The sequence below is a fragment of the Eubalaena glacialis genome, chromosome 2 (assembly GCF_028564815.1).
Source record: "Eubalaena glacialis isolate mEubGla1 chromosome 2, mEubGla1.1.hap2.+ XY, whole genome shotgun sequence".
NCBI lineage: Eukaryota > Metazoa > Chordata > Mammalia > Artiodactyla > Balaenidae > Eubalaena > Eubalaena glacialis.
The window spans coordinates 179,883,048-179,907,760 of NC_083717.1; the positions used below are offsets into that span (position 1 = coordinate 179,883,048).

Here is a 24,713-nt window from a genome sequence, read left to right on the forward strand (position 1 = left end):
CCTCAAAGGCATGGCCCTGCCTTAGCAACCTGGGGAGTTCCTATCCATCCCACCTTGAAGATTCCAACTAGTCTTCCAACAGACTTCCCAAATCCACTCATGCAGAGGTGTCACCTCCTCTCTGTACCTTCTGACAACCCTGTGCATTATTGTGCCAAAGAAATTATAGCTGATATCTTAGTTGTTCATATGGGACTCTACAGTCCCCAGATGTTAACTCTTTTTGGGCAGAAACAGTACTTTTATCCTTGTATTCCAAGCACGTACACAATGCCTGACAAACTAGGTGTTGAGTAAATGCTTCCTGGCAGACTGAATGAATAAATAAATGAAAGAAATTTAGTGGATATTACCTGCTTAAAAACATAAGACACTCAATTTAAAGAAAAAATTTTTTAAAACTGAAAGAAAATATAACCACAAAATTATATTTCTTGGAGAAAAGACACATAAAACAAGACAAATATAACCATAAAGTAAACTAAAGAATATCTCCACCTGAAAAGTTAAACTGCCATTTGTTTTCCAATGACAGAAGGGGTTATTATTCTCAGATTTTCCTTTACTGAAAAATAGAAATAGTAGTAGTTACCTCATAAAGGAGGTAGTAAGAATTAAATAGAGATAAATATTTAGGGAAAGTGGCTCAAAAAGTAACACACTTTGCAAATGTTACTTGGTACCTATTTGCTAATCACAAATAGAAACATCCAACACACTCCAATATAATAGGCATTCCAAAGAAAACAAGAATGAGATTATATACTATAAATTTTGATATATGACAGTGAAAGAAAAATCTACATTTCTTGAAGTCCTAAAAATCTAAAATGATACAATTGTTTTTATAACGATTATCATAATTCCACAAATAATGAATATTTAAGTAGGAAAACTCAACACAACTCTACGGACAAAGGCAATTTGGGGCGTAGAGGGAATTACATATGCTTTAATCAGGAATATAAATATTATTAATATTTTGCTTGAATTTTATGTTATAACTAGCAAAACAAATAACTGTGCTATAAAAAATACGGTGTTCCTACTACTAATTTCCATGGAACCATAAAGGAATTTTTCACTAATAACTTAAAGATAAAAAGATTTTAAAGTTGTACAGACCTTGATATAATTGATGTCAAATGCCCTCTCATTCCAAATCTGCAAAACAGAAAGTCAAAATGTCAGAGCTGAAAGTTTTTGTGTCAGAAAGCAAATATTATCATTAATATTAACCTTTCCCCATTAATATTATCTCTCATCATCTTTCTTATCATCTGAAAATCCATTTTTCTTACTTAAGGGAATGTCCTGTTATTAAGTTTATAGATATTTATAAGACAACATAATTTTTAATTAAAATATTATTTTTAAAAACCTTAAAATATTTGGTGGGTATTTTTCAAAAAGTCACCTAATTCCAGAGATTTCTAAAAATGGAATATCCATTCAATCATTCAACAAAGATTGACAAGGCAATGTATGCCAAGGACTATAGCAGGCACTGGAGACCTAACAGACACGGGATTGTTATAATAATTCTTATAAGATCCCTACACACACACCCAAAAGCCAAGTATTAATCAGGACAAATGTACAGGAGTAATTTTTTTAGCGCACACAGAGAATCACAACGATGTGCTACATAACAAAAGCAAACTCTTAATGAAGACAGATAAAAGGAACATGCAGAAATCTCTCAGGCTTAGAATCATGTAGCAGGAGGTTTTAGAGTTGAAAGAGAACTTCCACGACTTTCAGTTTGCAGCTGAGAGATGGGCCTAGCCTCCAGGTACTCTTTTCAGCCTCCACTGATACTGGAAAGTGTTCTTATCAAAGAAGCTTCCTCACCATAGCTTGTAATTATCAAGAGTCTAAAAGAGATGTGAATAACCCATTATTTACCAGAAACATTTTCTAAGTGTGACTTTACCATAATAGAATGCTGCTCGACCCAAACCTACATTTAGTTTCACTAGGGGTTAAACATACCCTGACATTTAAGAAAGTTCTCAAACAATTTTGTTGTCATCTGGGGAAGGATAACAAAAACAAGTATATTCTTGCTTCTGGCTTCCTAGAGCCCTTGGCTCATCCTCACAGCCTATATCATGTCCTGTGATACTGTAGTTTATCTGTTCCAGTGTCTGCCTCTCTCACTGAACTCCTCAAGAGCTTATTAATCTTGGTATCCCTAAAACATAATAGTCACAATGCCTGCAACACAGTAGAAGCTCAATAACTGCTTGCTAATTGCACGAAAACTTTTAAAATCAGTTTTGACAGACAGCATATTAACAAGCAAAAGTGTACAGAGACCCACTATAAGTGTGTGTGAGGCTCTATGGGGTACAGTGCAGGGTGACGTATCCCTCCAGCCTGCCAACAGACCAGCTAGTAACACAAGATATCATGTCTTACATTTTTAAATCATTAAAAGGTGTTAAATAACAGTTTAGGAAAAGGGTAGGCAGATTTCTGCCAGCTTGCCAAATCTGGCCCACCATTTGTACTTTTTACAGCCTGAAAGCTAAAAATGGATTTTAACAGTTTTAAGTGGTTACATTTTAAGTGGTTATATAATTACCTACATAATATCCTTACTATTGCCTTTTGATCCACAAAGCCTAAAATATTTACTCTCTGACCCTTTAAGAAGAAGTCGGCCACCCTCTGGTTTAGGACCACGGAAGACTCATGGAGCAAAATGAGATTAATCATTCATTAAACTATATAGTAAACACAATATTGTTGTAAGAACTAGAGAAACTAGGGAAAGCTTGGAAGAAGGAGAATTTGAGCTGGGGTAGTACCAATAACAAAAACAAAGAAATAGTTCCGGGAGGCATATACTAAGTACAGTTTTCGAAAGTGGGAAGAATTTGGATGGGCAGAGAGAAAGAATAAATGGTGACATGTAGTTAATTTGTTAATAGACACCAATAGAACAAATTAGTCTCATGACACAAAGTAGTCAATAAAGTGCCACAAATTACTTTTAAAAATTATAAATAAATGTCCAAAGGTTAATCATGTTCTAAAAAATATATTACTAACTCCGATATAATCAATGTCCAGATCATGATAATGCTTGGCGCCCACAATCCAGGTCACGACATAGTAGGCAGTCAGCTGAAGATTTACATAAGGCCAGTTGAAACCTTTCCCCAGCCATCCAGGGAATGACCATGGCAGCCCTGCAGAGACGAAGAGGCAAAGTTGGAGTAGGTATAACAGTGCTGGCACTATTAAAAACAAAGCAAAATAAATCAAAAAGAATGAACACAGGCTAAGCAAAAAGCCAATAAAGATCTGACTAAAGGAAAGATTACACACCATGCACAAATTCTCAAAATCCCTTCCAGTTTATGAACACAGTAATTCCTTATTGATCCCGAGAGTCAGGTTCCATAATTCCAAATGCTCTTTCAAGAAAAAGAAATAAAAACAAACACCTCTCTCAATGATACTTACCAATATAAAGAAATGTAACCTACAATTTAACTTAACTTCCCCACCTCCTGCTAAAAAGATATGCAATGTTCAATTTTTGTTCTCTAAGGTCAAATCAAAGAGTTTTGAAAGGCTTATGCTTAACTAATTCTGTGAGGTAAGTACAATACAAATTCCTTATTCACTAGTGCATCTTCTTACAACTTGAAGCTATTTAAAGACTAATTAGTCAGGTAATCAAATTTAACAAAACTAGTTTGTCCTATGTCTATACAAATGCCATTGACTCAATAGGGAAATATACCTTTGTTACACGATACAGAACAAATAATCCACATTCTTCCAATACCCCAGTTATTATTAATCAAAAAAAAAAAAATGAGAAGAGTAGAGAAGCACTAATTAAGATTCTAAATCCTAATTCTCTTACTAATATATTAATATTAAAATAAGGTCAACATTAAGTTCCTTAACTGTTAATATATATTACCAATCTAGTTCACCACTGAAAAAAATTAAAATCAAAGTGACAAAATGCTTATTTTTCTAAACTCTAGAAGAATGCTTAAGTGTATCTACATAATAAATGTGACATTAAAATAATGGAATGTTTTAAAACAATGAAATGCCAAATACATTCTGAAGGCCCACCATGTGAAGTCTTTGTTAGGACATGGTTCAGCATGCCAGATTTTCTGCATTTAAATGAGAACTGACCTTGAAAACAGCACAGTGGGCAAGTATGTGCTGAAGTCAATGATGCTTTTTACTGCTCAAAACATTTCTGGAATCTCTTACAAAAGTCCATTTAGAAAGAACACACTGACCTCTTCATTTTTTTAACTTAGAAAAACTTATGCTTGTCCTTAAACTGGATGGTTGAAAATGATTTTTAAAATAACTTGAAATTAAGTCCTATAAAATGGATCTCATTAACACATGTAATTTAGCCTGAATGTGTAAGCCTGTTTAAAAAAATCAAATTCATTTCAAATGATAAAAGTATGTCACCACTGTGTATGTGTGAAATCTTTTATAGGTCTGTGCACTGCTACAGGAGAACAGTGCAAGCAGTACAGTCCCATTTAACAAACCATCCTGCCACTGGAATCTAAGCTCCACAAGGACAGGAATTGGGGGCTGGATTGTTCTAGGCACCCCCAATGCCTAGAACAGTGACCACCACATCCTTGAGGTTCAAAACAAACAAACACACAAACCAAAAAACATTTTTGTATGTACCTCATCTAGAAATGGGGTCTACTACTGCATGTAGCACACAATTTTTGCAAATAGTTGGGATATACTGCTGCATACAGTATACAATTTTATAAATAGTATTGCCCTTTTACAAATTTTGATGAGAAATTTTGTTGAGGAAATTAGTGTAGCACCACAAAAAGAAGAAAAAAACAGGGCGGCTTCCCTGGTGGCGCAGTGGTTGAGAATCTGCCTGCGAATGCAGGGGACACGGGTTCGAGCCCTGGTCTGGGAAGATCCCACATGCCGCGGAGCAACTGGGCCCGTGAGCCACAATTACTGAGCCTGCGCGTCTGGAGCTTGTGCTCCACAACAAGAGAGGCCGCGATAGTGAGAGGCCCGCGCACCGCAGTGAAGAGTGGCCCCCGCTTGCCATAGCTACAGAAAGCCCTCGCACAGAAACGAAGACCCAACACAGCCATAAATAAATAAATAAATAAATAAATAAATAAATACACACAAAAAAAGAAAAAATCAAAAACAACAGAATAAGGTTCTAAACCTGATTCTGACATTTACTAATTTTCTGACCTTAAGTCAGTGGTATAAGCTCTCTAAGCCTCCACTGCTTCTGTAAAATGAGAAGAGTAATGTCTTACTCCAGAGGTATGATAAATATCAGACACAATACATATGAGCAAAGAAAGAATCATGCCTGGCACGCGCTTTGCTGCTGGTAGCATACTGGTAGTATTAACAACATTATTAATACTACAGTATTAATAGATACTCCACATACATGGTTCAGAATTTAAAAATTAAAGGAAAACAGACTACAAAAGTACATCAAACTTCACTTCTTACCCATGAGTGTGACATTAGGGTTCCGTTTCTTAGCTTCCTTCATTAGCCACCACTCATATCCTCGGAAATAATTCTCGTCTAATTCATAGTGCATGTGGGAGGGCTCGGTGCCATCTGAATGGGAGAGAGCAAAACAGAAAGGAAACTATCTGTTAATGGTGCTTTGTAGGCCACTCTCCCCTACACACATAAACACATTTCAGAGAAGTAGTATTCCATATCCAATCCTGACGTAGGGCACATAAGAATAATCTTATATAACTTAAGGATGGATGATCAAAGCATAGTATTTCATTTTTTCATTACCATAAGCATCATAAAGGTCTTAAATAATAAAACCACAACTTTCTATTGTAAGCAGTGTTAAGAGAAGTGTTAGCAACTCATATAACTGAAAATTCCTAGGACTATATTCTGCTGGGATTTGGTCTCTCTGGGGTTTTCAAATCCCTATGTCCAACTTTAAGTTCAGATCACCTCAGCTTCCAGCTTCTCAATCCTAGAAGTGAATCCTGGGCTCCAAAGCCCCAATTTCCATACCCCATGCCTTGAGCTTGTAACATGTCTTGTTAAATCAAGACAACAGAATTTTGAGGAAAAAAGGAACAAGTACACTTTCCCACTGTAAGAAAATTCTATACTAACCTCTACAGGGTGTCAAGGTAGGTAAGTGACATCAGTCCTCACGTGTTACCACGTTTCACAAACATCTGCCCTTGTTAAGAAGGGCCTCAGAAGGAGAGGGGCCCTAGCTCTTTTCTTCTTAAAGGTAAACATCAGAATTCACAAGAACTACCTGCTTCTGTATCTCTACCTCTAATTTAGCTTCAGCAAATGAAGATGGCCAGTCATTATCAATTCTGCAAAATAGGGTTTGACAATAAAATGCATGTCTTCTTATAATAGGTTGGGGATAGTTTTGTTATGGGATTTTCTTTTGTTTTTCATTTGCATTGTTTCTTTCAGCATGAATTAAATACCAATTCCACTACACAGATATATCTATTTAACAAAAGTCACTTCCAAGTCACTAACAGGTACATGGGTATATAGACAATACTCTAAGGTTCACTATAATGGAATCTAACTGATAAAAAATAAGTTATATACAATCATTGAGAGAATTTTCTTCTTCCTGAAAACCAGAGACCTATAAATTTTTTAATTGACTACATGTACTACACAAAGCCAAAATTATGACAATGAAGATTGAAAATTTAGTGGTTAAAAATGATTTTATTTTTAAAAGACAAAAAAGCTGTATCTCTGAAATATCTCTGAAATTACTTATATTTTTGCCACATATTTTATTTAAAGCTAATAACATCTTACGTATTTTATACATCAAAATCTTTCTTTTTTTAACTTCTCAGTAAAATTCCAAACTCTCCCTATGCTCTGTCTAGTAAATATTAGTTTATAAAAAACTGTGGATTTGTTTACTACTTAGTACTTCAACTAAATAAGCAATCTAAAGTCCACAAGCTGCTTTGTATGGAAAAAATGCATATTTCGATGTAATATTTTAAAAATAATTAGAATGAAGAAGGAACAATAAAGAACAATCTAAGCAGTAATCAACAACAAAAATGTTGGCATTCTTTATATTCTGAACCCATAGTCCATAAGTTTAAGTATAGGTTTAAATACTGGGGGAAAACAATGCCATTCCACAAATACTCCTACCTGTTGTCTGCCCATCACCACCTATTTCAACTTTTAGAATATGCAAAGAGGCACCGAAGTTTGGCTGGGGAAAGAAGTAACAATATTAACACTGTGATTCATTGTATGAAGGAGAAAACACTTTAAGACAATTACTAATCACTGCCTTTGGTTTTGCAGATGAGAAAACCAAAGCAAAACTTCAAATAAACAGCAACTTATTCCAAAATTAATTTGCCTAGTTTTTTAAAAACTAGAATTGTGAAGGTACTAACGACTATTGGTGAAATTCACCACAGTTTCTAAGATATCACAGATACCATTAAATAATTATTTTCTCATTACCTTAAAGAGATAATCCAGTATTTGAGAACGATAGGGCTCTGGGTAATTTACTAGAAGTCGGGAGGTTGCCTAAAAAATAAAAGAAGTTTTCAAAAGTATGAATAAAACAAATCCAATAATGAACACCTTTTCAGAGTGCTTATGCATGCCATCTAGCATGCCCATATTTAGCCAGCTCTTGGGCAGCGCTGAGCTGTGGAAAGTCATTTCCCAGGTTATCTGTTTGCCTGTCTTGGTTTTGCCCATCATTGGGCAAATATGGCTGTTGTCTGTCCCATAGCTAAGACATAGGTTCCAAGCAACAACCAGGTTTCTCTTCTACTGAGATGAGGGTTGGCTGGGAGGTAAGCTTGCTAAGTCTATTGATGAATCTCATTATTACAAATTTATCTTGAGGACCTTGACTCACAGAGTGGTTTTTAGAAGAAATGAAACAGTTTCTCTGTCTTAAGGCTGTTTGTCAACTACAATATCTGGGGGCCAGAATGGGAAAGATGAATCTCAGGTAATTTTTCCCCTCAACATCTTGCAAGAAAATATTACAAGCAGCACTGCTTAAAGGAACCTCCACTCTCCTCATTCTTATTAGAGATTTATAGGTGTTACCTCTTGCTATTAAGAATGACCACACAGTGATTCCCCAGGCCAGGCTGTACTAAGGAAACCTCACACAAGACTTTCCATCAGAATGGAAAGAGAGAGGTGGAAGATGCAGGAAATAACACTTGATCACACCTAAACCATGGCTGATGACTGTTTGAACAAAGAAACCACAGAATCAATAACCCAGCACTTATGTATACTTTGGGGAGCAACAGGAACTAGGGCAATAAAGAGAGAGGTTTCAACATGAAACAACCAGCACCGTGCCAGCTGCACGCCAAGTGCAAGACTTGACTTCCATGGGGCTTGATGTTCTATTTGACTCTCATATATGCTACCACTGACATTCTGGTGGTGTCTCAGACCCAGAACCTTCCCAGCCCCTGCCACTGACACACAGGCCCATGGAGCTACTCTCTAGCCACCACAAGCTCAACACATCCCCAACCAAACATAGCACTTTTTCCTAAATCTGTTTTCTTCTCATGTATTTGCTATCTTAGTAAAGAACAACACCTGTCTGAGCCATAAATTTAGGGTCACCCTTTCATCAAACTTTCCATCTATCTTCAGTCACCAAGACCTCCTTAATATCTCTCAAATCCATCCCTTCATCTTCAACCCCATTACCTTCATCTAGGCTCTCCTCAATTATTAGAACAGCCTAAATGGTTTCAGGGTCTCCCATCTGCCTCCCCATATTTTATCCTCCATACTACTTGCCAGATTAATCTTCCCAAAACAAAAACCTAACCATGAAACTACTCTGTTTAAACCTGCCAAGACTTCCCTCCCCCAAGAGCTTTCAGGATAAAGTTCAGACTGTTCAGTTTTATACCCAAATCCCTTAATTATTTGGATTCTAACTCTGACACTTTACCCCTTATCACTCTCACACCATCTATCTAGGTCTAACAAACTAATTTTTCTCTTTCTTCTGTCTGGAATGCATTCTACACCCTCATTTGGCCAAATCCAATTCATCCTTCAGCTTTCAGGTCAAACTCCACCTCTTCAAGGAAGAATACCTTCTGCTCCTCCCCATAAGTTTGACGTAAGTCAGGGGTCCCCAACTCCCGGGCCACAGACCGGTACAGTCGGTGGCCTATTAGGAACGGGGCTGCACAGCAGGAGGTGAGTGGTGGGCGAGCGAGCAAAGCTTCATCTATATCTACAGACGCTCTCCATTGCTCGCATTACCGCCTGAGCTCCACCTCCTGTCAGCATTATGGTGAGTTGTATAATTATTTCATTATATATTACAATGTAATAATAATAGAAATAAAATGCGCAATAAATGTAATGCACTTGAATCATCCCGAAACCTTCCCCCCTCCCCCGGTCCATGGGAAAATTGTCTTCCACGAAACCGGTCCCTGGTGCCAAAAGGGTCAGGGACCACTGACGCAGATTGGACTGTGGACTCCCTCGGCACAAGGTTCACATGGCTACCATAACTCTTCTATCCCTGCACCCTCATCACTGCTTTACTTTTCTGTTTCACCTCTAAGTTCCTCGAGGACAAGGACTGTGTCTTATTCAAGTTCATATCCCCATTTATTCTATTATTCAATAACTATTTATTTAATATCTTTTATGTTATCATTTGTTGCACTGCACAGGCAACATAATATAGGCTTTGCGTCCATGAAGCTGGTATCCTGATTACATCATTTACAAGCAGTGTGACCAAGGGCAATTTATCATAAAGTGGGTTATCTTATTCATTCAGCTGTCCTCAGACTAAAATAAGGTATATGTAAAGGACTTAGCACAGTAGCTGGCACATAGTAAGCTCTCAAGAATTGACAGGCACTGTATACACAAATTGTTTTTAAAAATAGAGTCACTTTCTCAAAGAGCTTACAGACTAGCAGAGGCTCAAATATTAAAGTGAATGAATGCTGTATATGCACACTAATCTATCCTTGACCCAAGGTAAACAATGCGGCCTGCTCTGCATTATGCTAACGATATACATCGTTAGATATACATAACGATATACATCGTTAGAACAATGTGTTTCACTGTTTGGGGGTTATTTTGCTCTCTGTGCTCTTCTATCCCTAACACAGAAAGTGCCAACTTTGAGTAACCACACCACATCATTACTCTATTGCAAGCCTATAGTCACACCCAATGCAAAAGCATTAGTCAATGGCAATAGTCAGTTAGGAGCAGTACAGCCAAACGTTGAAATGTACCATGAAGCAACAACAAATTACCAAATTACTAATCACGCTCCCTGAATAAGGCCTGGAGCTCTTTACAAGCAGCCCAGGAAGCCTTAGCACAGTAGCTGGAACATAGTAAGCTCTCAACAAATGGCAGGCATTGTATAACCAAACTGGAACACATTTTTCATTTAAAATCCTTGGAATAACTTCCTCCCCACTAATCTATGAAACAGAATGATACTAACCAAAATTAGTCATGTGACAGATGCCAGCCTGTGCTTTGACATCTATCCTCACAATGTTCCTACCAGGTAGGTATCACTGTGTCCCCAGGGAGGTTAAATAACCTGCCCAAGGCTGTACAGTGAGTGGCAGGGCCCAGAACAGATCCTTAGCAATCTGCTCTTAAGTCCACGCGCACCATACTGCCTTCCCTATCAAATATGAAGATTCCAAACACTTACTGCCACAAACTGTGCTAGGTACCAGGGACCTCAGAAAGAAGTTGAAAGTAGTGTACAAATATAGTGTTGCAACCATTTTCATTCAATCGGTATTTACCGAACTTCTAAGATGAGTGATGCATTACACATAAGGACACTATTAGAATAGATAACAGCCTGCTATTCTGAGTTATGAAACAATTCTTCTCATTTTAATAATTTTAAACTGAGTTAATAAACATAAAATAACAAAACATTTCCATTTTCAGCAAGTTAAACAATGGATTTAATATCAAAGTAAAGATATTAGGACATTATGAGTCCTCATTTTATGAAATACTGGCTATTCCAGGTTTAAACCACAAAAATAAAAAGGAGAATGGTAGTAGTAAAGAATAAATACATTAGCCCATTAGTCTACTGTTTACCTTGAAATATGCACCAGCACCTATGAGTGAGGTTGCAACATTAGGAAATAAAAGTGTAAAAATCAGCTGGGTTAGGGAAAAGATTTTTTTTCCCACAGTAGAAGGTCAGATCTGTGATCAGACTACAGACCAAGTTATCCACTGGCTTTTCCTTCTTGTAATGCAAATGCATAACTTAAGCTCTGATCGCCGAGGCATCCACTTTTCAAAAATAATTATGTTTTATGGTATGTCTACTTAAAAATAGTCACCCAAATCTCGTTGGTAACTTGAAACCTTAGAGTTTTGCTAAGTTAAATGATGGAAATTCATTAAATATATAGATAACTTCCGAATAATATAAAATGCTAAAACATTAACTACTGAACATAGGTTTATCTACTTTTGGTTTCTTATCACAGAGAAACAAAAGATATTTAGATCTGTTAGTAAACATGTCTTGTGCTACAATGAAAAACTGTACAAAAAAAGAAGCATATGCTTCTAGAAATTATAAAATGTATTCATAAATTTGCCAACCTACAGAATACTGGTATAACAGTTCACAATTGTTTACTTCCTAGTTTTCACTAGAAATTAAGGTTTATAAGAGTCAAGCATTCTAACTAATATATGTAATTAAAATACTAGAAATAATAAGGGAAACAATTCTATCAAGGAAAGTAGGATGTATTTTGGCTAAGAAAAGGTATGAGGTAGGGAGATGTATTTTTGTTAGGGAAATTAAAGTAATTTTGTCCTAAAGTAGACAAAATGAATGGATATAGAAGCTGGGGAAAGAGAGAGACAGAGAGAAGAAGAGAGGGAATTTTACCTGTGTAGTCAAGCTAGCTAAAAATGAAATAAATTTATTAGAAGGATTTTTTAAAATAAACTTTAATAGTATACTTATGTAAAACTAAAACTTAATTATCTTTCATCTGCTAAAAAGACAAATTTTTATTAGACTATTGGTCTGCTCTTGATAAGCCTGTGAAAGGTTTTTCTTTACCTTTTAAGTAACCTGCCTAGGAAATAAAGATTCTGTGTTTTATGAAAATAATATTCTATGCTTCACATTATCTTTACTGAATCTTTAATTACTTAAAAAAAACAAACAAACCTGAGTCTTCTCTATTAAAAGAGCTAAGGTTGTGTGTTTGAGGGGGGGGTTAAACTGGTATTAAAATAAGTAACTTTATGTATTTGCCTGTGAAGTTCTTGTCATTTTGGTTAAATGGATAACTAAGTATTATTTCACAGTGACCAACAATCCTATTTAATCAAGTGTTTTAACACCTTTTGATATTTTGACAAACTTCCCAAAATCAAATTCTAAATGAAGTCTTTTTGACCTCAAAATAACTTTGAGATTTTCCAGATGGGCCCTGGAACATCTCAAAAGATGTGGTCTTTCTCCTTATAAAAAGACAGACATTAAACTAATTAGGCTTATTTGGTATGTTAAATTGCATGGGAAGCACTGTCAGAGACATAATGCTAAACCTTCTTTAGGTTATATTTGTATTGACATATGTTACTAATATATGTGTTCCAGAAATTACATGAAATTCCTAGATACCTGCTATATCCTGGTATAATGTTATCACTAGTAATTCTAGTTATTATCTTAAAATGTTGTTATGTCACAGAAATAACCTAATTTCCTTGTCATTTACATTATAATAAACTTTATCAGATCTTTAACATGGTCGTGTTTAAGTCTTTTTGCCATTTACCCTGATGCTTTTGCAAAAGTGTTCTTCGAAAAGCGCTTCATCTTCAAGAAGACTTGTGGAAAGGACTCTAACTTAAAGTACGGGATTCTGATAATTTTCAGATCATATTGCTCAACTGGGTAAGAGTTTACAGAACTCTAAGGTAAAAAAAGATTCATAAAACTGCTGACTAAAGATCAAGATCAATCAGAATTAATTACAAGGAACTGAATGAACTGATGAGGATAATGATAATTTTTATGACTTTTTGTCTGAAACACTGTTAGTTCTTGAATGGTTTTTTTTTTCCCCCAGACTTAAGGAAACCTTTTTTTCTAAGCTGTCTATGACTTACAGCAACTTGGTAAAGCGTACCCTTGTAGACAAAGACAAAACAAATTTCTCCCTACCTGATCCCTTAAGAATTTAGAAACTCTTAGTGAGTATTCTCATTTTCATAGCAATATATTTATTTGCGTAAGTTCCTAAGAATCTGTCCTCCTTGTAACAGGACACAATTGGAAACATTGATTATATTACCAAGGTTTTAACTGGAATGTCGTATTTGAGAGAGATGCACATAGACTCAGATATGACCAGACAGAATTAAGGAACTAAGGTTGACTTATGGAGCCAATAAAGCTCCTTGGAAAAATCAGCCTGGCAACTTGCTTACAGAAGCCTTACCAGGTGAGTAAGGAAGGTCGCTTCCTGGCAGATGTAGGAACCTCAGGATATTTGGCAGACCTCGAGAAGAAAGGAATTCACCCAAATCTATCAGTACTGCAGGGAAAGTCTGATGGTAAGCTCATAGCTTGGCTTCCTACCTTGAGAGAGACTTCTAAGAGTCCAATCTGTGATTCCTTGTGTGAAGGTCCAGCAGAGTATACTTGAAAGAGCCTATATGGTCTATCACTATTCTTGTTGCACTTAATAAATAATAAATAAATTAATTATTAAATAATCAGGCCAGACTTATTTTGCAAGTAAATTAGCCTTATTTGGGTTATCTCTGATAAAAGGTGGGGGGAAGGGGAAACTATAGGACACCCTGTGGATATCAGATTTTAGTCCTGTTAATTGCCTTTGAGGTTTGTTTTCTACCTGTAAACTGGACTGAATACTGAATTCTTCTCACTTCCTCTAATATCTGGCTACAACTCTCCAGATATTATTTCCAATTTTTTCCCACCTTTCTGACTTGGAATTATTGAGAACTAAAATTGCCCTTTTCCTGAAGCCATGCAAGCTAAAGTCGGACAACTAGATATAAACTCCAGAGAAATCACTACAACAGTTCATGTATGAACAATCTTCGTGCCTCTTGCTGTATGGACCACTCAGAAAGAACCCCCCCACCACCAGAGATATTCAAACTACAAACCAGGAAAATCTATGACTGCCACCATCTGTCCCCAACCCGTCTGAAGATGCTTCAAGTCTTACATCTAGAAATCTCAACTGGCTACCCTCAGGACTCAGACTAGGTTTATAATCTGCTCCAACCACTAACCATTGTTTTTCTTTTGTTTCCATAGAAATGCCTCTTATGAAATAACCTGAATCAAATATTTGCACCATAGAGGCCTAACTTTATAAACGCACCTGCATCGCTGCCTCCTCAAATCAGACACAATCCTTTAATTGAACTGACCTATTCTAAGAGAGTGGTTGGGTGCCATATGGAGCAATCCACCAACTCAGCACAGATTCAAACCTACTTACACCAGATGTCCCAAGATGTTAATCATAACATTTTCTAATCTTTGAACGGATCCCTAGGGCCCCAAGATCACTGACCTCGTTTCAAGGTGTAACCCTTTAAGCTTGGGTCAATGGCTACCAGCTGGATTTCAGGACTATTGCTTGTACAATATAATTATTATAGGAGTGCTACTAAAATCCTTTCTAGGTTACAACATGCCCTATCCCTGACTTTTAGTAAATCAGCTACTCAGGCAGTTAATGTCTTCACTACTGACTCTGATGCCTAGGCACCAAGGGTGGATTGTAGTGTAATCCCCAACAGTTGGCTTTTCCTTTTTTGTAATGGAAGGGCAGGACTTAAGCTTTGATTGCAAGGCATCCACTCCAGAGTTATCCACTTCAGAGATACCTCTCTCAAATAAACACACTGCCAGCTACAGAACTAGATAAAGAGCCAGGCTGGGGTTGGCGGGAGGGGGTGGGAGGGATTCTTTGTTTTAGAGATCTTGGTTGATTTTGATAACTGACCATCATTAGGGTCACTTATTTTTTCTCTTCCTGCACTTTAAATTTCTACTCTTAAGTTTTGAACTCACCAATAAAAAGTGAGCCCACAAAACCCTAGGCCTCACCCTTGACCCTAATGAAAGCAGAACCCCAGGCCCACACCCCCCTCTCTACCTACAACCTCCCTGTGTGGCCGAGGTGTGCCATGTGCTTTCCAGGACCTGTGAGTAATAAACTTTTTATTTTCAAAGTTTTCTGACGGTTATCACTGAGGGCATCTTGCAATCATAGTAAAAAGCACACAGAGGAGCTTCAAGGTGGCAGAAGAGTAAGACGTGGAGATCACCTTCCTGCCCACAAATACATCAGAAATACATCTACATGTGGAGCAACTCCTACAGAACACCTACCGAATGCTGGCAGAAGACCTCAGACCTCCCAAAAGGCAAGAAACTCCCCATGTACCTGGGTAGGGCAAAAGAAAAAAGAAAAGACAGACACAAAAGAATAGGGATGGGACCTGCACCAGTTGGAGGGAGCTGCGTGAACACAGCCTGAAGGGGGCTAGTGGGCCACAGCTAGCCAGGAGGGAGTATACGGGAAAAGGTCTGGAACTGCTGAAAAGGCAAGAGACTTTTTCTTCCTATTTGTTTCCTGGTGCACGAGGAGAGGGGATTAAGAGCGCTGCTTAAAGGAGCTCCAGAGACGGGCGCGAGCCACGGCTATCAGCGCGGACCCCAGAGATGGGCATGAGATGCTAAGGCTGCTGCTGCTGCAGCCACCAAGAAGCCTGTGTGCCAGCACAGGTCACTCTCCACACCTCCCCTCCTGGGAGCCTGTGCAGCCCACCGCTGCCAGGGTCCCGTGATCCAGGGACAACTTCCCCGGGAGAACACACGGCGCGCCTCTGGCTGGTGCAACATCACAGTGGCCTCTGCCGCCGCAGGCTCGCCCCGCATCCGTACCCCTCCCTCCCCCCGGCCTGAGTGAGCCAGAGCCCCCGAAGCAGCTGCTTCTTTAACCCCGTCCTCTCTGAGCGAAGAACAGACGCCCTCAGGCGACCTACACACAGAGGCGGGGCCAAATCCAAAGCTGAACCCCGGGAGCTGTGCGAACAAAGAAGAGAAAGGAAAATCTCTCCCAGCAGCCTCAGGAGCAGCGGAAAAAATCTCAACAATCAACTTGATGTACCTGCATCTGTGGAATACCTGAATAGACAATGAATCACCCCAAATTGAGGAGGTGGATTTTGGGAGTAACGATATATATTTTTTTTTCCCTTTTTCTCTTTTTGTGAGTGTGTATGCATATGATTCTGTGTGTGATTTTGTCTGTATAGCTTTGCTTTTACCATTTGTCCTAGGGTTCTGTCCTTTTTTTTTTCTTTTCTCTTTTTAATAAACTATTCAGCACTTGCTATCATTGGTGGATTTGCTTTTTGGTTTGGTTGTTCTCTTCTTTCTTTCTTTTTTTTTTAATTACTTTAAAAAATTTTTTTAATAATTATTTTTTGGTTTTTATGTTAATAACTTTTTTATTTTATCTTATTTTATTTTATCTTTTTCTTTCTCTCTTTTTTTCTCCCTTTTATTCTGAGCCGTGTGGATGACAGGCTCTTGGTGCTCCAGTCAGGCATCAGGGCTGTGCCTCTGATGTGGGAGAGCCAAGTTCAAGACATTGGTCCACCAGAGACCTCCCAGCTCCACGTAATATCAAATGGTGAAAATCTCCCAGAGATCTCCATCTCAATGCCAAGACCCAGCTCCACTCAATGACCAGCAAGCTACAGTGCTGGACACCCTATGCCAAACAACTAGCAAGACAGGAACACAACCCCACCCATTAGCAGAGAGACTGCTAAAATCATAATAAGGTCACAGACACCCCAAAACACACCACCAGACATGGGCCTGCCCACCAGAAAGACAAGATCCAGCCTCATCCACCAGAACACAGGCACTAGTCCCCTCCACCAAGAAGCCTAAACAACCCACTGAACCAACCTTAGCCACTGGAGGCACACACCAAAAACAACGGGAACTATGAACCTGCAGCCTATGAAAAGTAGACCCCAAACACAGTAAGTTAAGCAAAATGAGAAGACAAGGAAACACACACCAGATGAAGGAGCAAGGTAAAAACCCACCAGACGTAATAAATGAAGAGGAAATAGGCAGTCTACCTGAAAAAGAATTCACAATAATGATAGTAAAGATGATCCAAAATCTTGGAAATAGAATGGAGAAAATACAAGAAATGTTTAAAAAGGACCTAGAAGAACTAAAGAGCAAACAAACAATGAGGAACAACACAATAAATGAAATTTAAAACTCTCTAGAAGGAATCAATAGCAGAATAACAGGCAGAAGGACGCATAAGTGACCTGGAAGATAAAATAGAGGAAATAACTATCGCAGAGCAGAATAAAGAAAAAAGAATGACAATTCTGGGACAATATAAAACGCACCAACATTCGAATTATAGGGGTTGCAGAAGAAGAGAAAAAGAAAAGGACTGAGAAAATATTTGAAGACATTATAGCTGAAAACTTCCCTAATATGGGTAAGGAAATAGTTAATCAAATGCAGGAAGCACAGAGAGTTCCATACAGGATAAATCCAAGGAGAAACATGTCAAGACACATATTAATCAAACTATCAAAAATTAAATACAAAGAAAAAATATTAAAAGCAGCAAGGGAAAAACAACAAATAACATACAAGGGAATCCCATAAGGTTAACAGCTGATCTTTCAGCAGAAACTCTGCAAGCCAGAAGGGAGTGGCAGGACATATTTAAAGTGATGAAAGGGAAAAACCTACAACCAAGATTACTCTATCCAGCAAGGATCTCATTCAGATTTGACGGAGAAATTAAAACCTTTACAGACAAGCAAAAACTAACAGAATTCAGCACCACCAAACCAGCTTTACAACAAAGGCTAAAGGAACTTCTCTAGGCAGGAAACACAACACAAGGAAAAGACCTACAATAACAAACCCAAAACAATTAAGAAAATGGTAATAGGAACACACGTATCGATAATTACCTAAAATGTAAATGGATTAAATGCTCCAACCAAAAGACACAGACTAGCTGAATGGATACAAAAACAAGACCCGTATATATGCTGTCTACAAGAGACCCACTTCAGACCTAGGGACACATACAGACTGAAAGTGAGGGAATGGAAAAAGATATTCCATGCAAATGGAAATCAAAAGAAAGATGGAGTAGCAATTCTCATATCAGACAAAATAGACTTTAAAACAAAGAGTATTACAAGAGACAAAGAAGGACACTACATAATGATCAAGGGATCAATGCATGAAGAAGATATAACAACTGTAAATATTTATGCACCCAACATAGGAGCACCTCAATACATAAGGCAAATACTAACAGCCATAAAAGGGGAAATCGACAGTAACACAATCATAGTAGGGGACTTTAACACCCCACTTTCACCAATGGACAGATCATCCAAAATGAAAATAAATAAGGGAACACAAGCTTTAAATGATACATTAAACAAGATGGACTTAATTGATATTTATAGGACATTCCACCCAAAAACAACAGAATACACATTTTTCTCAAGTGCTCATGGAACATTCTTCAAGTATCTTTTCTGCCCACAATGCTATGAGACTAGATATCAATTACAGGAAAAAATATATAAAAAATACAAACACATGGAGGCTAAACAATACACTACTTAATAACCAAAGGATCACTGAAGAAATCAAAGAGGAAATCAAAAAATACCTAGAAACAAATGACAATGAAAACACGACGACCCAAAACTTTTGGGATGCAGCAAAAGCAGTTTTAAGAGGGAAGTTTATAGCCATACAATCCTACCTTAAGAAACATCTCAAATAAACAACCTAACATTACATTTAACACAATTAAAGAAAGAAGAAGAAAAAAACCCCAAAGTTAGCAGAAGGAAAGAAATCATAAAGATCAGATCAAAAATAAATGAAAAAGAAATGAAGGAAAGAATAGCAAAGATCAATAAAACTAAAAGCTGGTTCTTTGAGAAGATAAACAAAATTCATAAACCATTAGCCAGAATCATCAAGAAAAAAAGGGAGAAGACTCAAATTAATAGAATTAGAAAAGAAAAAGGGGAAGTAACAACTGACACTGCAGAAATACAAAGGAACATGAGAGATTACTACAAGCAACTATATGCCAATAAAATGGAGAACCTGGAAGAAATGGACAAACTCTTAGAAATGCACAACCTTCCAAGATTGAACCAGGAAGAAATAGAAAATATGAACAGACCAATCACAAGCACTGAAATTGAAACTATGATTAAAAATCTTCCAACAAACAAAAGCCCAGGAGCAGATGGCTTCACAGGAGAATTCTATCAAACATTTAGAGAAGAGCTAACACCTATCCTTCTCAAACTCTTCCAAAATATAGCAGAGGGAGGAACACTCCCAAACTCATTCTATGAGGCCACCATCACCCTGATACCAAAACCAGACAAAGATGTCACAAAAAAAGAAAACTACAGACCAGTATCACTGATAAACACAGATGCAAAAATCCTCAACAAAATACTAGCAAACAGAATCCAACAGCACATTAAAAGGGTCATACACCATGATCAAGAGGGGTTTATCCCAGGAATGCAAGGATTCTTCAATATACGCAAAATCAATCGATGTGATACACCATACTAACAAATTGAGGGATAAAAACCATATGATCATCTCAATAGATGCACAGAAAGCTTTCGACAAAATTCAACACCCATTTATGATAAAAGCCCTGCAGAAAGTAGGCATAGAGGGAACTTACATCAACATAATAAAGGCCATATATGACAAAGCCACAGCCAACATCGTCCTCAGTGGTGAAAAACTGAAACCATTTCCACTAAGATCAGGAACAAGACAAGGCTGCCCACCCTCACCACTATTATTTAACATAGTTTTGGAAGTTTTAGCCGCAGCAATCAGAGAAGAAAAAGAAATAAAAGGAATCCAAATTGGAAAAGAAGTAAAGCTGTCACTGTTTGCAGATGACATGACACTATACACAGAGAATCTTAAAGACGCTACCAGGAAAGTACCAGAGCTAATCAATGAATTTGGTAAAGTAGCAGGATACAAAATTAATGCACTGAAATCTCTTGCATTCCTATACACTAATGATGAAAAATCTGAAAGTGAAATTAAGAAAACACTTCCATTTACCACTGCAACAAAAAGAATAAAATACCTAGGAATAAACCTATCTAAGAAGACAAAAGACCTGTATGCAGAAAATTATAAGACACTGATGAAAGAAATTAATGATGATACAAATAGATGGAGAGATATACCATGTTCTTGGATTGGAAGAATCAATATTGTGAAAATGACTATACTACCCAAAGCAATCTACAGATTCAATGCAATCCCTATCAAACTACCACTGGCATTTTTCACAGAACTAGAACAAAAAATTTCACAATTTGTATGGAAACACAAAAGACCCCGAAGAGCCAAAGCAATCTTGAGAAAGAAAAACGGAGCTGGAGGAATCAGGCTCCCGGACTTCAGACTATACTACAAAGCTACAGTAATCAAGACAGTATGGTACTGGCACAAAAACAGAAATATAGATCAATGGAACAGGATAGAAAACCCAGAGATAAACTCATGCACATATGGTCACCTTATCTTTCATAAAGGAGGCAAGAATATACAATGGAGAAAAGACAGCCTCTTCAATAAGTGGTGCTGGGAAAACTGGACAGCTACATGTAATAGAATGAAATTAGAACACTCCCTAACACCATACACAAAAATAAACTCAAAATGGATTAAAGGCCTAAATGTAAGGCCAGACACTATAAAACTCTTAGAGGAAAACATAGGCAGAACACTCTATGACATACATCACAGCAAGATCCTTTTTGACCCACCTCCTAGAGAAATGGAAATAAAAACAAAAATAAACAAATGGGACCTAATGAAACATCAAAGCTTTTGCACAGCAAAGGAAACCATAAACAAGATGAAAAGACAACCCTCAGAATGGGAGAAAATATTTGCAAATGAAGCAACTGACAAAGGATTAATCTCCAAAATTTACAAGGAGCTCATGCAGCTCAATATCAAAAAAACAAACAACTCAATCCAAAAATGGACAGAAGACCTAAATAGACATTTCTCCAAAGAACATATACAGATTGCCAACAAACACATGAAAGAATGCTCAACATCATTAATCATTAGAGAAATGCAAATCAAAACTACAATGCAATATCATCTCACACTGGTCAGAATGGCCATCATCAAAAAATCTACAAACAATAAATGCTGGAGACGGTGTGGAGAAAAGGGAACCCTCATACACTGTTGGTGGGAATGTAAATTGATACAGCCACTATGGAGAACAGTATGGAGGTTCCTTAAAAAACTAAAAATAGAACTACCATACCACCCAGCAATCCCACTACCGGGCATATACCCTGAGAAAACCATAATTCAAAAAGAGTCATGTACCACAATGTCCACTGCAGCTCTATTTACAATAGCCAGGACATGGAAGCAACCTAAGTGTCCATCGACAGATGAATGGATAAAGATGTGGCACATATATACAATGGAATATTACTCAGTCATAAAAAGGAACGAAATTGAGTTATTTGTAGTGAGGTGGATGGACCTAGAGTCTGTCATACAGAGTGAAGTTGAAGTAAGTCAGAAAGAGAAAAACAAATACCACATGCTAACACATATATATGGAATCTTAAAAAAAAAAAAAAAAAAAAGGTCATGAGGAACCTAGGGGCAAGACGGGAATAAAGACACAGACCTACTAGAGAATGGACTTGAGGACATGGGGAGGGGGAAGGGTAAGCTGGGACAAGGTGAGAGAGTGGTAGTGTATATATGGACATATACACACTACCAAATGTAAAATAGATAGCTAGTAGGAAGTAGCCGCATAGCACAGGGAGATCAGCTCGGTGCTTTGTGACCAGCTAGAAGGGTGGGATAGGGAGGGAGGGTGGGAGGGAGACGCAAGAGGGAAGAGATATGGGGATATATGTATATGTATAACTGATTCACTTCGTTATAAAGCAGAAACTAACACACCACTGTAAAGCAGTTACACTCCAATAAAAACGTTAAAAAAAAAAAAAAGAAGAAGCACAAGGGCCAGTCCCTCCACAGCACTGGTTATCAATAGGCTGAGACCAGCCCAAAACATCCATCCAGCAAGCAAGCATTCAAGCTGGTTCTGAATTGCATCTAAGGATACAAGCACCAATCTGACTCAACCCAACAAACAACCCATTCAACCCATTCAAGAGTTCTGCCTTACCATTTTCAAATAAAATCAGTTCTAGCTATGATCTTGGGTATAAAAAAGAAAATCCCTCTCACCCAAAGATCTGCCACCATAAACCCCATGGACCCAAAAGCTATAAACACAAGGGGATAAAACAGACAAGACAAAGGTTACAAAGAGCATGAGACAGGACTAAGTAAATTGTCAGGAGCCAAGAACAACCATGCTACTGTGGCAAGCTCCCAGGCCTAGGAGCCACCCATCAGCATGACTAGGGAACTAAGGAAATTACCAGCTGTGCCCACACAAATTTTGCATTAAGCTGGAATGGCCCTCATGTCTCCCTTAACATAAGTATTTTAGAATGCCCAGATAATACGAACTTATCCCAAGTGACACAGCCTAGAAAAGATTAAAGAAACATGCCAATTAAATGCAATTAGCATCCTGGATGGGATCCTGAAACCGAAAAAGAGCATTAAGTAACAACTAAGGAAATATGAAAGGAAGTACAGACTTTCATTAACGTAATCAATATTGGTTGGGACAAATGTCCCGTACTAATGTGGGATGCTGATAACAGGAGAAAACTGGCTGCAGGGTATATGAGAACTCTGTATTGTCTTGGCAACTTTTCTGTAAATCTAAAACTATCTTTAAATTAAGATTTTATTTAAAAAATAAGAAACCGCTTGCTCCAGAGATCCTTGAATAAGGAAAATAGTTCTCTCAACATTTAGTATGAGAAGCCACTGGCGCATTTGTTAAAAAGCAGATTCTCAGGCCCCACTCCAGAACTGTAAAGTCAGAATGGGAGCTGGCGGGGAGGCCAGAGTCTGCATTTAAACAAACGGACCAGGTGATTCTTATGCATCTTAACAGTGGTGAGTCACTATCTTGACTGGTGACCCATTGTTTCCCTCTCCTCACACACATAAATAGCCACCAATGAGGCATTGCCCCTTCCAGAGGGCAACTCACCCCCTTAGGCCTTTGCCATCCGAGGGGAAAACAATCCTCCAACAGTAAACAATCCTAAACTATCAGTTGGTACTGGTGTAGCCTGCCATTAGAAAAAGAAAAAAAAAGTCCCAGACAGTTTCTAGCCTCTCACCTTCCTAAAGAGGCCTTGAGATACCTGCTGTGCCTCCAAACAAAAACTTATCCGGTACTTGACCCTTTGAAAGGGCCCAACCGCATCCTGCAGTACTGGTCCAGGACTCCCCGACCCCCCTCCCTAAAAAAGAAGAGGCACAGCCAAAGCATCCCACTGGGGCATCCTCTTCAGCAGACGGATGCTACTCGGCTCCCTGGCCGTCTCTGGAGCGACCCTCCCAGAGTGCCCTCTCCAAGGAGAAGAGACCCCCCCTCCACAGGCCCCGCTGCCCAGGGAAAGGAAGGGTTTGAGCCCCAGCCTTGTCACTATCTAGACCTGTCACTTACTCGGTGGACCCCCGGATCTGTTAAATCTAACTGGCTCTACAGGTTCGTTTTAAACCAGCAAACGCAGGTTCCAGCCCCGCGGCCGGCGGGTCTGGACAGCCAGGCGAGGGGGCCCGCCGGGAGCCAGGCCGCGACGGGAGAGCGTCGAAACGCGGAGCTACGCCGCGGGGGCTTGTGGGGCGAGACGGAGCGGTCCCCTGACGCCACCCGCGCGTCCCACCCCCCCGGCTGCTCACCCCGCCGCCGCTGACCGCTCCGATGCCGTCGAACTCCCGGCCCAGCCCGTCGGAGTCGTCGAGCACGTACGCGCCGCCGGGCCCCAGCAGCGCGCACAGCAGCAGGGGCACCGCAGCTTGGCCCGCCGAACCCGCGGCGGCCGTCATGGCTTTCACTCGGCGTTGCCGGGAAGCCTGGAGTAGGCGCTCGGCCATTGTGTGGGTCACATGACTCCGGCGCCCACGGAGGCGGGTCCGGTTACCGCCATGATGGAGAAGGGCAGAAGGCCGCTGGCGCCGCCGCCGCCGCCATGTTGAGTGTGGGCCGCAGCTCGCTGACGCAGCCGCAGTAGTGTTGAGAGAGGGCGGAGCGAGCCTTTCGTAGTCGGCCCAAGTTCAGGGTCCGAGTTCAGCCTTCGCGTGTATCCGTTCGCTGCCTCGCCTTCGGCTTCACCCACTGGAGCACTTTATCGAAGGGGAGGTGGATGTCCAAGGCCAAGGGAGCAGGGCAGTGCATGGCCTACTATGGACCTCCCCGAACATCTCCGGGCGCTTCTGCCACCTGCCAGTACGCGGCAGAACGAGAAAGAGGAGCGGGCTTGCAGTCTCTATCCTAGTCCGCGTGCAGCTGTCACCTTGGTGGAGTCACTTAGCT

General features: G+C 39.1%; 1 protein-coding gene across 6 annotated transcripts in view; it reads right to left on the reverse strand.

Moving 5' to 3' along the window:
* GALC (galactosylceramidase) overlaps window positions 1–24,334 on the reverse strand; it is a 60,893-nt gene extending 36,559 nt beyond the window's left edge. For 2 of the 6 annotated variants that reach the window (XR_009699575.1, XM_061182780.1), the window contains exons 1-6: window positions 24,080–24,334; window positions 7,531–7,599; window positions 7,207–7,270; window positions 5,521–5,634; window positions 3,061–3,200; window positions 1,126–1,164 (exon numbers count right to left, since the gene is read on the reverse strand). Coding sequence is in view for 5 of the 6 variants with exons in the window: in XM_061182780.1 (XP_061038763.1) it covers window positions 1,126–1,164; window positions 3,061–3,200; window positions 5,521–5,634; window positions 7,207–7,270; window positions 7,531–7,599; window positions 24,080–24,274 (621 nt within the window). In the remaining variant the exon portion in view is untranslated. Of the gene's footprint in view, window positions 1–1,125; window positions 1,165–3,060; window positions 3,201–5,520; window positions 5,635–7,206; window positions 7,271–7,530; window positions 7,600–15,502; window positions 15,558–23,843; window positions 23,985–24,079 lie in introns of those variants that run through there. The other 4 variants (XM_061182781.1, XM_061182779.1, XM_061182783.1 and 1 more) reach the window with 4 other exon arrangements.
* Between the last annotated feature and the right edge of the window lie 379 nt (window positions 24,335–24,713).